Source organism: Neolamprologus brichardi, chromosome 5 (genome assembly GCF_056152115.1).
Source record: "Neolamprologus brichardi isolate AB-2024 chromosome 5, ASM5615211v1, whole genome shotgun sequence".
In the NCBI taxonomy this organism is placed as follows: Eukaryota; Metazoa; Chordata; class Actinopteri; order Cichliformes; family Cichlidae; genus Neolamprologus; species Neolamprologus brichardi.
Genome location: NC_142108.1, coordinates 14,699,818 through 14,712,752, shown reverse-complemented (window position 1 = coordinate 14,712,752; position 12,935 = coordinate 14,699,818). Strand labels below are relative to the sequence as shown.

The 12,935-nt window shown below is 41.1% G+C and overlaps 1 protein-coding gene across 2 annotated transcripts; it reads left to right on the top strand.

Annotated features, from left to right (window-relative positions):
* Nucleotides 1–1,486: 1,486 nt before the first annotated feature.
* On the top strand, nucleotides 1,487–4,952 carry LOC118455518 (fibroleukin). 2 transcript variants are annotated; one of them, XM_087841306.1, is made up of 6 exons: nucleotides 1,487–1,765; nucleotides 2,399–2,597; nucleotides 2,952–3,029; nucleotides 3,102–3,214; nucleotides 3,370–3,632; nucleotides 4,610–4,952. In XM_087841306.1, exons 1-6 carry the CDS (start codon nucleotides 1,487–1,489, stop codon nucleotides 4,950–4,952), a joined length of 1,275 nt encoding a protein of 424 aa, XP_087697432.1. The 2 variants fall into 2 exon arrangements, with proteins under 2 accessions (XP_087697432.1, XP_087697431.1); XM_087841305.1 differs by having other exon boundaries at nucleotides 2,402–2,597; nucleotides 2,952–3,214.
* Nucleotides 4,953–12,935: the final 7,983 nt, after the last annotated feature.

Below are 12,935 nucleotides of genomic sequence, written 5' to 3'. Positions count from 1 at the left end.
TTTAACATTAATATTTTTCCTTTTACTTCTCATTGGCTGTTAGTGTTATATACTATATTGTCAATTTTACTTACATGAATTATATCTTACAGAAGTGTAGTCATGAAAAAGAAAGTCTTCACGGGACTCTATTAAGTTTTTTGAAAAACAAAGTACACTCTTACTACTTCCACGGGAATTAAGTAGCAGCAGGATCTGCTAATCACGTACACTTGATTAATTGATTATCAGCCCCTCTATGAAAGCAGAGGTGTTTGTAGTTTGCCTTGTTTGGAGTATTCAGATGAGTCTTAACAAAATACCACAATCTTCCCAAAAGTGGACATCCCAGAAAATTCACGCTAATGTTGACACATATTTAAAAAATGAAAGAAAAGCTAAAGAAAAAAACAACAAAACAAAACATGAAGCACACCTCAGGCTCTACAGGCCTCGAATGGCATGTCAAATGCTAAAGTTCATGGAGCAACACAGTAAAAAGAAAGGTGGGCCTAAATTCCTCCAGATTGATATGAGATACTAGTAAAGTCATACAGAAAATGTCTTTAAAAATGGTTTCACATTAATATATCATCTCTCCATACTAAATGTCGTATGGGCATTTGTTCTCCTCATTACTGGAAGCGTGCCTCTGTAGAATCTTGATGACTGGGATGACTCTGGTGTTTATAGAGAAATTCCTCCCTTCTTACACCTATTGAATCTGGAGTCTTTATGGCCTCTTTGTAAATACAAACACTGCAACACAAAAGCGTGTGAGCTAGAAAACGGTTCATGGGTGGGAAGGCGCCACATACTTGGAGCATCTGCTGGATTTTCATCCTTGCAAACATTGTCGGATTTGCACCTTGATGATGGCAAAACGTAAGAGCTGCTCAAGGTGGGACACATCGTTTATATCATTAGGACAGACATATCGGCAAGGCGTAGAGTCTATTAAATCATGAGAGACAGCCATCAAAGTGCTTGTGTATTAGAGATATAACGGCACTTTCATTCACATTCTTAGTGCGTGGACGTGTAAACATGCATCTCTGTGTGTGGCTGTGTGGGAGGGGAGGAGAGGCAATGAGATGAGTTAAGGAGATGAACAGATTGTGTGTGTGTGTATGTGTATTAGGGGGTGGGTGCATTAGTCCGTGTCAGACAGCAAAGAGTGCCGCATTTATCTAGGAATCTGAGCCAAAGCAACCTCACTAGCAGGAGCACGAGAAAGGGGACAACAAGTGAGATGATCTGAGAAGAAAGAAAGAAGATGAAAGAAACCCAGAGAAGAAAACACAAAATGGACAAGGACATGACTATGAAGATCTAATTTTCCCTCTTAAAAAAAGGACAAAGTCAGCAAAGTCTATTTGCCTGAAGAGGCACTGCTTGATGAGCTGAAAGAAAGTGAAGAGAAAGTTTGCAGGGAATCGTCAACACAAAGCAACTACTTGGAGGAAAAACGCTGGACCACGGTTTAAGAGGTTTAAAACATTTTCCCATGTTTCCTTTCAGTTCCTTTAAGTTTAGCATGCTTCCTCTCCTCTATGTGGGAGTGCTGCTATCCTCAGTTGCCTCTCCAGCCTGTATAAATCCTCCCTGCAAAGAGAATCTAGTGGCCTCACCCATCCAGCTTGGGACTGGAGTTGGAGCAGGTACCGGGGCTTGTGAGGGTCAAACTGGGACAACTGCCTGCAGGACAGGGGTTTCACTTGCAGCAATCTCGGACGTCCCTCGGAAAGTGGAGCACAAACATGAATTACCCCAGTTTCAGTACAAGGTAACTGACATTTTATACAGTACTTTTCATTGTGTGTGTGTGTGTGTGTGTGTGTGTGTGTGTGTGTGTGTGTGTGTGTGTGTGTGTGTGTGTGTGTGTGTGTGTGTGTTTTTCACAGTTCCCAGCTTAAAAATCATAAAATCTCAGAGGGGCCAGAAACAACTCTTAAACAGTCAATTAACTCCAGCAGCCTGGGAGACCTTAAAGTTTACCTTTTTACTCATCGTGTTGTAGTGAGAGTGAGCAGCATACTACCAAACTCATGCCAGCAGGTTCTTTCTCATGGAATGCTAGACTTGGCACCACCTACCAGCCAGGGAACAATAACCGTCAGCAATCAAAGAAGGGACAAAATTAGGTTTGCTTTAAAAATATCCTCATCATATGGCTGTGCTGAGCTCATGCAGGAACAGGTGTGTTAGGGACATGATTAACATGGGTGATGTAAGTGTAAGAGACACACTGTGACACAAAACTGAGCTGTCGGTTATGTGTGAGGATGTGTGGATGATATTTATGCACATGCACAGCTTTATTTTTAGACTTTTTATGCATGACTGAATAACACTAAGGAGTGCTGAATCATTTCTGACTTTCACAAAATTATTTAGATATATCTGTGTCACTGTCTAGCAGACTGGGGTTGTCAGAGAGCGCCTGGTTCAGCTGCAGCGCTGCATGCGCTCTGTCCAGGATACTGGGGGACCTTGGAGTCACGAGGGCCAGGAGAGCAATTCACTTGGGGCCATCCTGGCTTTAATGGCAGCTGTGCTGACAGAGTGTGACCTCCACTGTCACAGCCAGGCCCTTGGGGCCATGGCTAAACGACTGGGTAAGTAGTACACCTTTATATCCCCAATCTCTGCAACACACAAACATGCACACACATAAATGCCAGTGCAGTCGCTCCCCCACACATAGTAAACAGAACCTCAATGAGACCTGCTAGGCGTCGGTCATAGGTGAGTACATAGGAATTTAACCGCACTAAGAAGCATGCCAAAAACTCTGTATACATGCACACACAGATGCACGGACACATGCGGTACAGCTCACAAAGCGAAAAAGCCTTGAGAGCGCTATCATGCATCCTCTCTGTGAGGTATACAGGGGAGCGTCTATTTTCAGCCCCTGACGACAGCGTGACTGGCCTCACTGATAACCTAATCTATCTCTTGGTTGGCAGAGAGTGCAGCGGTGGGGAGAGAGGGGGAGAAAGACTTGCTGCTTTTCCTCAAGAGCATCACTCAACATCCACCCACAGGTGAGGGCATTACAGGTAGCCACGTGAATTGTTGTTCATTTCTAAGCAGAAAATGCACTGTGTGTGCCCTAGTTGCCCCCTTGGAGAGGCTACATCCTCGGGACTGTGCAGAGATTTACACGCTGGGGATCAAAGAGAATGGAATCTACACCATCCAGCCTGACCTGAATGGGCCGGCACTAGAGGTATTTCAGATTCACCGCACTCATAAATGAGACAGACATATCGCCCGCACCCCAAGCCCACACCACCCTGGTCAGCTTCTTTTGGAGATGTGCATGCTATCTGTGGATCAGTAAAATCTGGGACTTATAATATTACAATCTCTGTATTGGTTTAGGCTAAATGTGACATGGAGACTGCGGGTGGCGGGTGGACAGTCATCCAGAATCGGCAAGATGGCTCAGTGGACTTCAACAGAACATGGCAGGAATACCGGGAGGGCTTTGGAAATCTGCAAGGAGAACACTGGCTGGGTAATGCAGCGTTGCATGCCCTTACCTCCAGTGGCCAACACCAACTCCGCATTGAGCTGGAGGACTGGCACCAGCAGAGGCGCCAAGCCACCTACAGCAACTTCAAAGTGGCCTCGGAGGCACAGAGGTGAAGCACTCTGCACACAGATATATTTTCTGCGCTAAGGGATTAAAGTTACCTGGGGATTAGACCAAAGGTCAGAAAAAGAGAGACTTGAGTCTGGAAGTCAGCTACAACAAAAATATATTTATTTTATCTTCAGTCACAATCTTATTTGCTTTCATGTATTAACAACAGCCATGAAAACTTGTTTTCCCAATCACTTTTTTCTTAAGTATGAACTGCATGTTTACATGAACAGACAAGGTTCTGAATATTTCAAATGGGCTATTTCTGCTTTGGTTTGAAGGAAATAGGATTGAGTGACCAGTCAAAATGTGATTAATGTCCTGAGAGATGTGTGTTGTTTTTGTATGGCTGCCAATCAGTTTTGATCAAACTACATCCTGAAGCAGATCAGCAGAGTTAATAAATTAAAAGTTAATAAAGTTTTTAACATTAACTTTCAAACTTTAGCAAAGGCAAATAATGTCTTTATGTAATTCAAATAACCATCTTTAACTTACTTTAAACTGCAGCTTTTGAAGTTTTCACTATTACCTATACTCAGTTATTTGCATTCTAGTTTTCCACATATACGATAGTCTACATAACACTATACGAGTTAGGAGACTTGTATATCCAGGACTCTTTCCATTATCACCCATTCACTGTCTTGGTGTGGCTGTAGCTCAGGATGTAGAGCAGGTCATTTACTAATTGGAAGGTTGGTGGTTTGTGAAGGTTGCTAGAAGTGTGAATATTTGCTAGAAGGCACTTCAACAGCCAAAAGTGCTTGTATCAATGGGTGAATGAGACGTGTTATATAAAATGCTTTGATTGCTCAAGTAAAGTAGAAAAGTACTGTATAAGAATCAATCCATTTGCCACCTTGCCAGGAGTGTAAAATTAATATAAAACATAATTTTACTTGGCTTTTAACAAACAACACACACATAAAAACAAAACAAAAAACCCTCAAATGTTGTTTCTCTATCTTCCAGGTATCGCCTGACAACACGGGAGTATTCTGGTGATGCAGGTAATGCACTGAGCTACAGTAAGCGCTACAACCACGATGGCAGGTCCTTCAGCACTGCTGACAGAGACTATGACCGTTACACGTCGGGAAGTTGTGGTCAGTACTATGGTGCAGGCTGGTGGTTTGATGCTTGTCTGGCAGCTAATCTGAATGGACGGTACTACCGTGGGCGCTACAGCGGGGTGACCAACGGCATCTACTGGGGAACGTGGTACATCCTGACAGATGGACGAACTGGAGAGCGCTACTCCTTCAAGTGGGTGGAGATGAAGACAAGACCCAAAAACTTTATGGGAACAGACTAAAGATAATGATGACAACATAATGGGGAAAATTTGCTGTGCAGTAGACTACAGTAATAATCACACCAGACACTTTCTTTCTTCTTTTATAATCGATAGATGCTTTGGTCACAATATTTAGCATAGCTTTCATGTCACTTATCAGTTATATGCAGATGGCAGCTAAAAGATTAAAAAAATAAGTGTAAAAGAAATAAGGTTTAAATGCTCATTAGCAGACTGTGAAGCTCTACTTTTTTTATGATGGGCTCACTCTGGCAAAAAATACATGTTACTTCATAACAGTGAAACAGTTAAATACATATTGAAAATATTGCAGAGGTTGCTGTGATAAATTTCCAGAATCTTTATTGCACATCAACAACCTGCAAAAGGCTACCTTAATGTATCACAGGATTCCAGGGGAGGCATGTTTTCTCCGTGTCAACGGTTTAAGGACAAGACAAACAACCCAAACCACACATGAAAGTCATCCTTCACATGCATGAGTTAAAACTGGTAATTTGCTTGTGTTCCTACCTGTCTATGCTCTGTGACCTACAGAAATACAAGCTGCCTGCAGCAGCTCACAGACATTGTAGGTCAGATGAAGTCATGGGAGACCGTTTACTAAAAGGCAAGAGGTCATTGTGTCCCTGCAGAGAGCTCAGCTGTTATCTACACAACTCCTAAAACTAAAACTTCATCACACTGTGATTCATGTGACAGGGTGTCTAACCACAGTCCCCTACTGTATGTTCTGCCTTCAGCTGCTTTAATAGAAAGCCAAATAGCCAAAGCTCACAGTCTGATACTAAACCAAGAGTAGCCCAGTTTTAGACAGACCATCTCACCTGACTAATACTTTCCCAGGTACAGGTCTAACACACTGACGCTAACTCTCAGGATCTTCTTTTTTTCTTTTCTGTTGGAAAACCGTCCTCCACCCACCTCTATTAAATCAAACACAAACATACAGAAACCTCACCCTCCCCTGGTCTCTAGAGTTGGTGTCAGCGGGGGTGATTCATCCACAGATGTGTTTCACGAAGACGTTTTGGGAGTAGGTATGTGAGTCAGTGGGTGTGTGTCTCACAGTCTTTGTAAAATGCTGCTCCTATTTTAGCATTGTTTGCAGTGAGCTGTCAGTCTCTGCAACAAGCAGGCTGTCTAATGTGATCGTATGACAGCGCTCTCATCTAAACACACAGACACACTGCTGTCAGACCTCCTACCTGCCGAAGTATTTCACATACACTACTTATCTACACACAAGGAGATGTCTGTTTTATGCACACACACACACACACGCACACATACACACGCACACACGCACACGCGCGCACGCACACACACACACACACACACACACATACACACATGGGAGTCAGTGGTTCTCTCAGCAGATAAGGAGGTGCATGATGTGCTTGGCTTCTTAAAGACAAATGGATCCCATTGTACACATCATGGGAAGGTAATCACTGTTACACAACCACAAGCTCCTTTTCACCTGTTTCACACATAATATTGCACACACACACACACACACACACAGGCTATCAATAAGCAATTATGATCAATCACCCATAAAACCTATTATACATATCAGCTTTCTAGTTTAATTTTCTCTGTGTGTCTTCGTGTGTGCTGGAAACAAGGCAAAGTTAAAAGCTAGATGGCTCCGTGTTCTGCCCCCTGGTGGCTCCTGGTTGTATTGTAGAGACTGAGAAAAGCTTTGTCTCAGCTGAAGATGAAATGTGAAGTCAACACAAAAGAAATTAAAACCAGGATAAAATTCTGTCAGTCTAAATTATTATTTTTTTTATCTTTAAGAGATTCTGCCTGTATAGAGATGAACGTCTAAAATCAAGCTCAGTATCTCAATCAATTTTCACTCTGTCATCAATAAATGGAGCAAAAACCTTTTCCTACCACTTTTTGTTCATCATCACTCTCTATTTTTGCTTTCTATCACTTAATAGGAGTTTGACTGATGTTGTTCAGACCTTCTCAAATTTCCTCCTTTTTGACTCTTCATGCTCCGAGCTGCAACTGCTTTCAATAAATTCAATCACTCCTCCTGATCTCTTCTTCTCTCCTCCTTTCTGCATCCATCAGTCTTGTTGACAAGGGAGGAACAGACACCCAGGGTTGTGTCACCACAGTATCCTGGCACAGTGTCTGGAGTGGGGTGATAGTGGTGGTGCGGAGGGGTGCGGAGGGGTATCAGCAGGCTCTGCTGCCCCAGGGCCGGAAGCCCAGACTGGGCAGCGGTTAGCCAGCACATCCCTTTGAGAAACACTGTGCTCCTCTGAGGGAAGTTCAGATATGTGTCATTTATTTCTGAGTGACACAAGAAAATATCAGATTTAAAACAGAACTCATGTTAGTAGTAGTGTGTTCATCTTTCTGCAGGAGGCTCTATTTTTTTTTTTATTTGTTTTTGTGGTGCTTATAAAATATGTTTTTATAATCTTTCATATGATGTAAAAAATTTAGAACAGCCCATCTGGTTACAAAAACTTAAAAATATAATATGATCTCAAATGCCCTATAATAGACTCTTAACCTATCTTGGGTAAGTCCTGCATCTCACCTTGTGAAAGCTGGGACCTGCTCAAGCCCCATTGTGACCCTGAAATGGATAAGCTCTTATAATATGGATAGGTGGCCAATAATCACTGCAAATGGGAAAAAAAAGTTTCCCAATCAAATAATCTGTTTATCCAGGTGATATCCATCAGTCCACCAAACATTAATAATAATCAGTCTCACTTTCTCTTTATATCATATTGAAATGCAGAGTAAGACTTCACAAAACACTTCAATATTTCACCCTGGAAACATTTTATGTTTTTCCTCAGGTTTGGCTCCAAAATGAATATAATCTCTCTTCACACTCAAAGGATTTTTTAAGAACATGGATGAAGGCAGAGACAGTTTTAAATGTGGGCTGCCCCTTTTTTGACTGCTGGAAATGACTGAAGTTGTAGGAATGTGATATTCCCATTCATGTGTTTAACAGCAGGTGGCAATGTTGCTTAGAGCAAATCTGGAAAACAACTTTCACATAAGAAACTGCACAGTAGTCTATAGCAAACAAGGCAAACAAAGTGTCTATAGAAATGAGAGAACAATAGCAAGTGTCAGAAAATAAACAGCCGGAGACAATAACTGTGCTTAACCTACAGCCTGTTTATGTGAAGAGCGATGAGTAAAAACAATAGCTGAGGTCTTATTTTTGAAGCCATATATGTTAATGTGAATTATTTCAGGGGTTTTGATAAGTTTTGTTCAACTCATAAGGTTTCAGAGAACTGCTGAAAGCACAAGAGCCCTGACTTGACTGTAAGCTTCAGGTTGCCGTGCCTCTTTTCAACACTGGGGGCGCCATAATTGGTACTGGAGGTCAAAGGACAAAATCTGCTCATAGTGATGTAAGTTTTTGAAATTAAGACTTTACAAAATTACAAAACAGGTGTGTTAATACAGACTGTGGTGTAAATGAGCCTCGGGCTCAGCAGCACTGCATAGCAGAAAAGAATCTGGTGAGGTGACAGCATGAAGGAGGCGGGAGGATGAACTTAGTGGCCTGCAGTGGAAGGGACTTTTCATACTTTAATCTGCTCTCATTGCGATAAGGGCATGCATGGCGGCTGTCAAGTGCAAGGAAAGTAGGAGGAAGGCTTGAGGGTGGGGAGGAAGCAGGAGCGGGTGAGGTTTGAAAGGTGTGTGAGTATAACAGGCCGTTAGAGGCTTGTTTCCCTGACCACAGGACCACTGAGAGACAGCATGTGCCTGCTTTTAATACTGGTCCTGCAAAAAACCAGAGAAAGGCAGCGTTCCGTTTGAAACCGGAATTCACCAGAACAAGTGTATCCTGATGTGGTGAGGAGCTGAGGTGAGGAGGGGAGAGGAGGGAGGGAGGGCTCAGAGGGCGCCAAGTGGCAGGCCTCGCTCCATCTTTATGCATGAATGTGCGCATGAAAGTGGAGGTGGAGAGGGTTTGCAGGCAGGGAGCGGAGGCACTGCTGGGGTTTTTTCTAACACAAAAAACAACAACTTTTAATTAACTAAATATTTATGTGATTAACATTCAGCATGTTTAAAATCTTTTGGAGACTAAAATTATTGCAGTGCTTGCTGGTACAGCACTTTTTTTAAATCAAAAATTGAATACTTGTAAATAAAGTCAATAAGTTTTACATCAAAATTAGTCATTCATGACATTTAAATTTTATGTAATCAGTTATAATAGTTTTGATAAAACAGTGTTTGATGAACTTCTGGTATAATAAGAAAGCTTCACTTGATACTTTAAAGCAGCAACTTTAATATTAGATTAAAGTTGACCACTTGCGTATTAAATGTGCTGCTCATAGTAATGAATCTTCAGTGTTTTTAACACAGAAGGAAGCTGGTTCACTGATTCACTCACATGTGTATGAATATACATGCTCACAAGCACTTTATTAGAAACACAGCATTAATGCTATCATTAATGCTGTGTAGGTGCTTCATTTGCTCATCTTTAGCTGCCATCCTGCAAATGTGTCTGCTGCACAGCTATGATACAAATCTCCTCATTCTAACATCTCCCAAAGGCATCTTACTGGTTTCACATCTGCTGAGTGGCCAGGCCTTTGCCCGCTGCCCTGTATAGCCTCAGTCTCTTTTAGCGAGTACAGGACAGGAACATGGCGCGCTTTCAGTGTCGTGAATTATTGCTCCAAAGCGCTTTACTTCCATCAGCATTTATGTCTCATGCAATTTCATAATAATCCACCTCTGATGTGAGGGAAAGACGGAGAAAATAACAGGAGAGGGGGTGAAACGATTGAGAGTGCTGATCAGGCAGACTCCAAATCAAAGGATTATCTAATCTGATAATACCTGCTGACAACAAAATTCATGCGGGCGACCTCCAGAGGGTCAGAAGCAGCTCATCATAATATACCAGGAAGACCTTTCACAATTAATAATCCAATAAATCCTTTAAATATGCACACTGTGCTTGTCAAATTATGAAATATGAATACTGAGAGAGAAAGAATGAATGTGCGTACATGTGTGCATGAGCGTATGTGTGTGTGTGTCTGTAAAGTAAAGTTCAGTATGAAGGATGTGGTAAAGCAGCCCAATGGTCAGCTGTGTTTCTCTTCTCTCTGTAGCTTTCTCTCTTGCACCTGCAAAAAGTTGTGGCAAAGAGGGAAAACACACACACACACAGACACACACACACTCTGTCACTGCACTCTGATGACTTCACTGTCTTCTGCCTGAGCAGCCGCAAAAGCCACACTGAATTTCTCTAAATGCTACGAGATTTTCTTTTGTTATTGTGTGTGTGTGTGTGTGTGTGTGTGTGTGTGTGTGTGTGTGTGCTGTAGGCATCTTTTTACACAAAGACCAAGTAAGAGACAGGAATGGATCAGATGTCTTTTTTTCAGCGCCTTTGTGTCTGATGTGCGTGTGACATATAGGATAGGTTAGCTCTGTAGAATCAGCTTAAGCCAAGCAGAAAGTCTGGGGATTTATAGACGGGAAATCATTGAGGATCAGACACAGAATGAGCAGAGAGATGCAAAAACACACAACACCACCATGTGTACCAGGACACATGCACATGTACATGCAGAGCATGCAAAAAATGCATGTTTGGTCCAAGGGTCTCGAGCCTGTGGCTCCCAGAGCCACATAACAAAAAACAAGCTGATTAATAAGATGAATGGAAATTTAAAGCATTTTAAAATCGGTTGGTAATAAAGACGACTGCTGTAAGTTCATAACAGCAACAAAACATGATATTACTGCATCCAAATGCAACATTAAATTAGATGAAAAAGCTGTGTCACTCTCGTCATAAAGCTAGAATATGTTTTGTAGCTCCAGACTGATTTCTTCTGGTCAAAACTGGTTCTTTTGATTGTAAATGTCTTATTGAAGCCCTCATAAAATCCATCAAAGTCTCTGTCATATAGATGGTGATAAATTTCCTCTGACTATTTCTGGAGGTTAACTTTACTTGATTTAATCTGTGAAAAACTCATTAAAGATTCCTGGCTGACTGACAGAAACAGAAATAAACAAGGGGCATTGTGCAGTTATCAGCCTCATTTTGCCCAAAATGATTTTGTCTTTTTGACGAATTTCTTACCAACTATTGGATGGATTGTTGTGAAATTCAGTTCACACCTTCATCACACCCTTCACTGCTGATTTTGGCCTGAAGCTGAACTTGATGAATTGGCACAGAGAATCTCCTTTTAAACTGTGAACATATTTATCTTATTCAGTTTGGTGTCGTAATTACAGAAAATGTAGAAGTTTAGTTTTACTTCTGGCCATTTTCCCTGAACAGTCCTTACTGAGTGCACACCTTAACATATACACTGCACGTACACTCGGACGTACACTCACTCTACCCACAGAAACTGGATTAGCACAAAGACAAAACAAAAGAATGATGAAGTGAAATTGATGAACACTCGAAGGTTGAGGGGGGAGAAAAGGTTGTTTTGAATTCTACAACTCCCCGGACAGCTGCAGTGAAACAGAGATTGATTGACAAGTGGTTAGTGACAAGGTGTTGTAAACTCTCATATCCTGCTGCTCTCTGGGCAGGAAGTGAACCTCTGACCTGTAATGACTAAGAAAAGCTACACAGAGAGAAATGCAAGATCAAATGAGAATATTTAAAGATATTCAAGATGCTGAAATAGTTTTTCACTGAGATGTGTGGACAGCAGGAGTTTAGAGAATAGGGAAGAATCAGTATTACAGAATAAAAAGTTACTTTCTCCTGCTCTGTTGTCACAAGGGGTCACCACAGTGGGCATACGTTATAACTCGGCAGCTTGCAAAGCATGAAGGACAGCGGCCTAACTATGGTTATTTTTATAAAGTGTAAACTGTGCATAAGGAAAAGGAAAGATTACAGTGTCTCTGCTCCTCGGCATAGATCCTGTAAATCTCAGACACTTTAAGGGATGAACAGCTTTCTCTCAAAAGCTGCAAAATATACAACGAAGCAGAATCTAAATCTTCCCAATCAGGGTGAACAGAACTACTACTCTCCCCTAGGTGTCACTGTCTGCCTGATTATTTCAACCAGCAGCACAGTTTTGTCTTACCATTAGGAGTCCTCCTAATTTGCAGGCCAAGAGTTAGTCTAGCTCTAACAAGTTATTCAAAAAGCTGCCGAGAGATTAACTTTTTGTAATGGATGTCATATTTGTAATTTTTTATGTATTCACTTTATTTAAAAGGATTCTTGAACAATGACTGTCACTGTATGCTCAATCCAATAAAATCGGAAAATACATATAATTACATACAAACTAATTCAAATTGAATTTTAATTCAAGTAATTAAGTTATCTAAACATTTAATTATCCATGAAATCAAACAAATTCGAATGATGCTAAAATTCTAATAAAGAAAAAATCAAATAAAAAACAAACATTGTTTTAAAAGTAACTTTGAATAAAATGAAACTGAGAATTACATCAGTTTTATTTTTTTTAATTAGACCCACTACTTTAAGGAACTTTATTTTATTTTCCCATTATTTTTTTATTGACTGCAGAATCTAATCTAATCTATAAGTGATTCTAAACTCACCCTTTATTCATTCATTCATTCATTCATTTCCATTAGATGTTAAATCATGTGCACTTAATGACCTGTCACAAAAAAAAAATGCTATAAAAGAAAAACTTTTGACTTCAGGAATAACTGTCACACACCGCTGTGGTGTCTCAGCAATCAGCTCTGAAAGGAAGAAGAAGAAAAGACTTTTTAAATGGTCATCTCTGGTATTTCACGTATTAACTCAACTGCCTTCAAAATATATACTTTAGAGTAACCTATGCAGGCAGATTACCTGCAGCGTTTGAAGGACTGTGATTACCTCTGTGCGGGAGTCATCAACCTACCCCTATCTTCTCTCAGACTTGGGCACAACTTGAAGGGGTTTGCAAAGACTGGTATGCTACCTCACTTTGA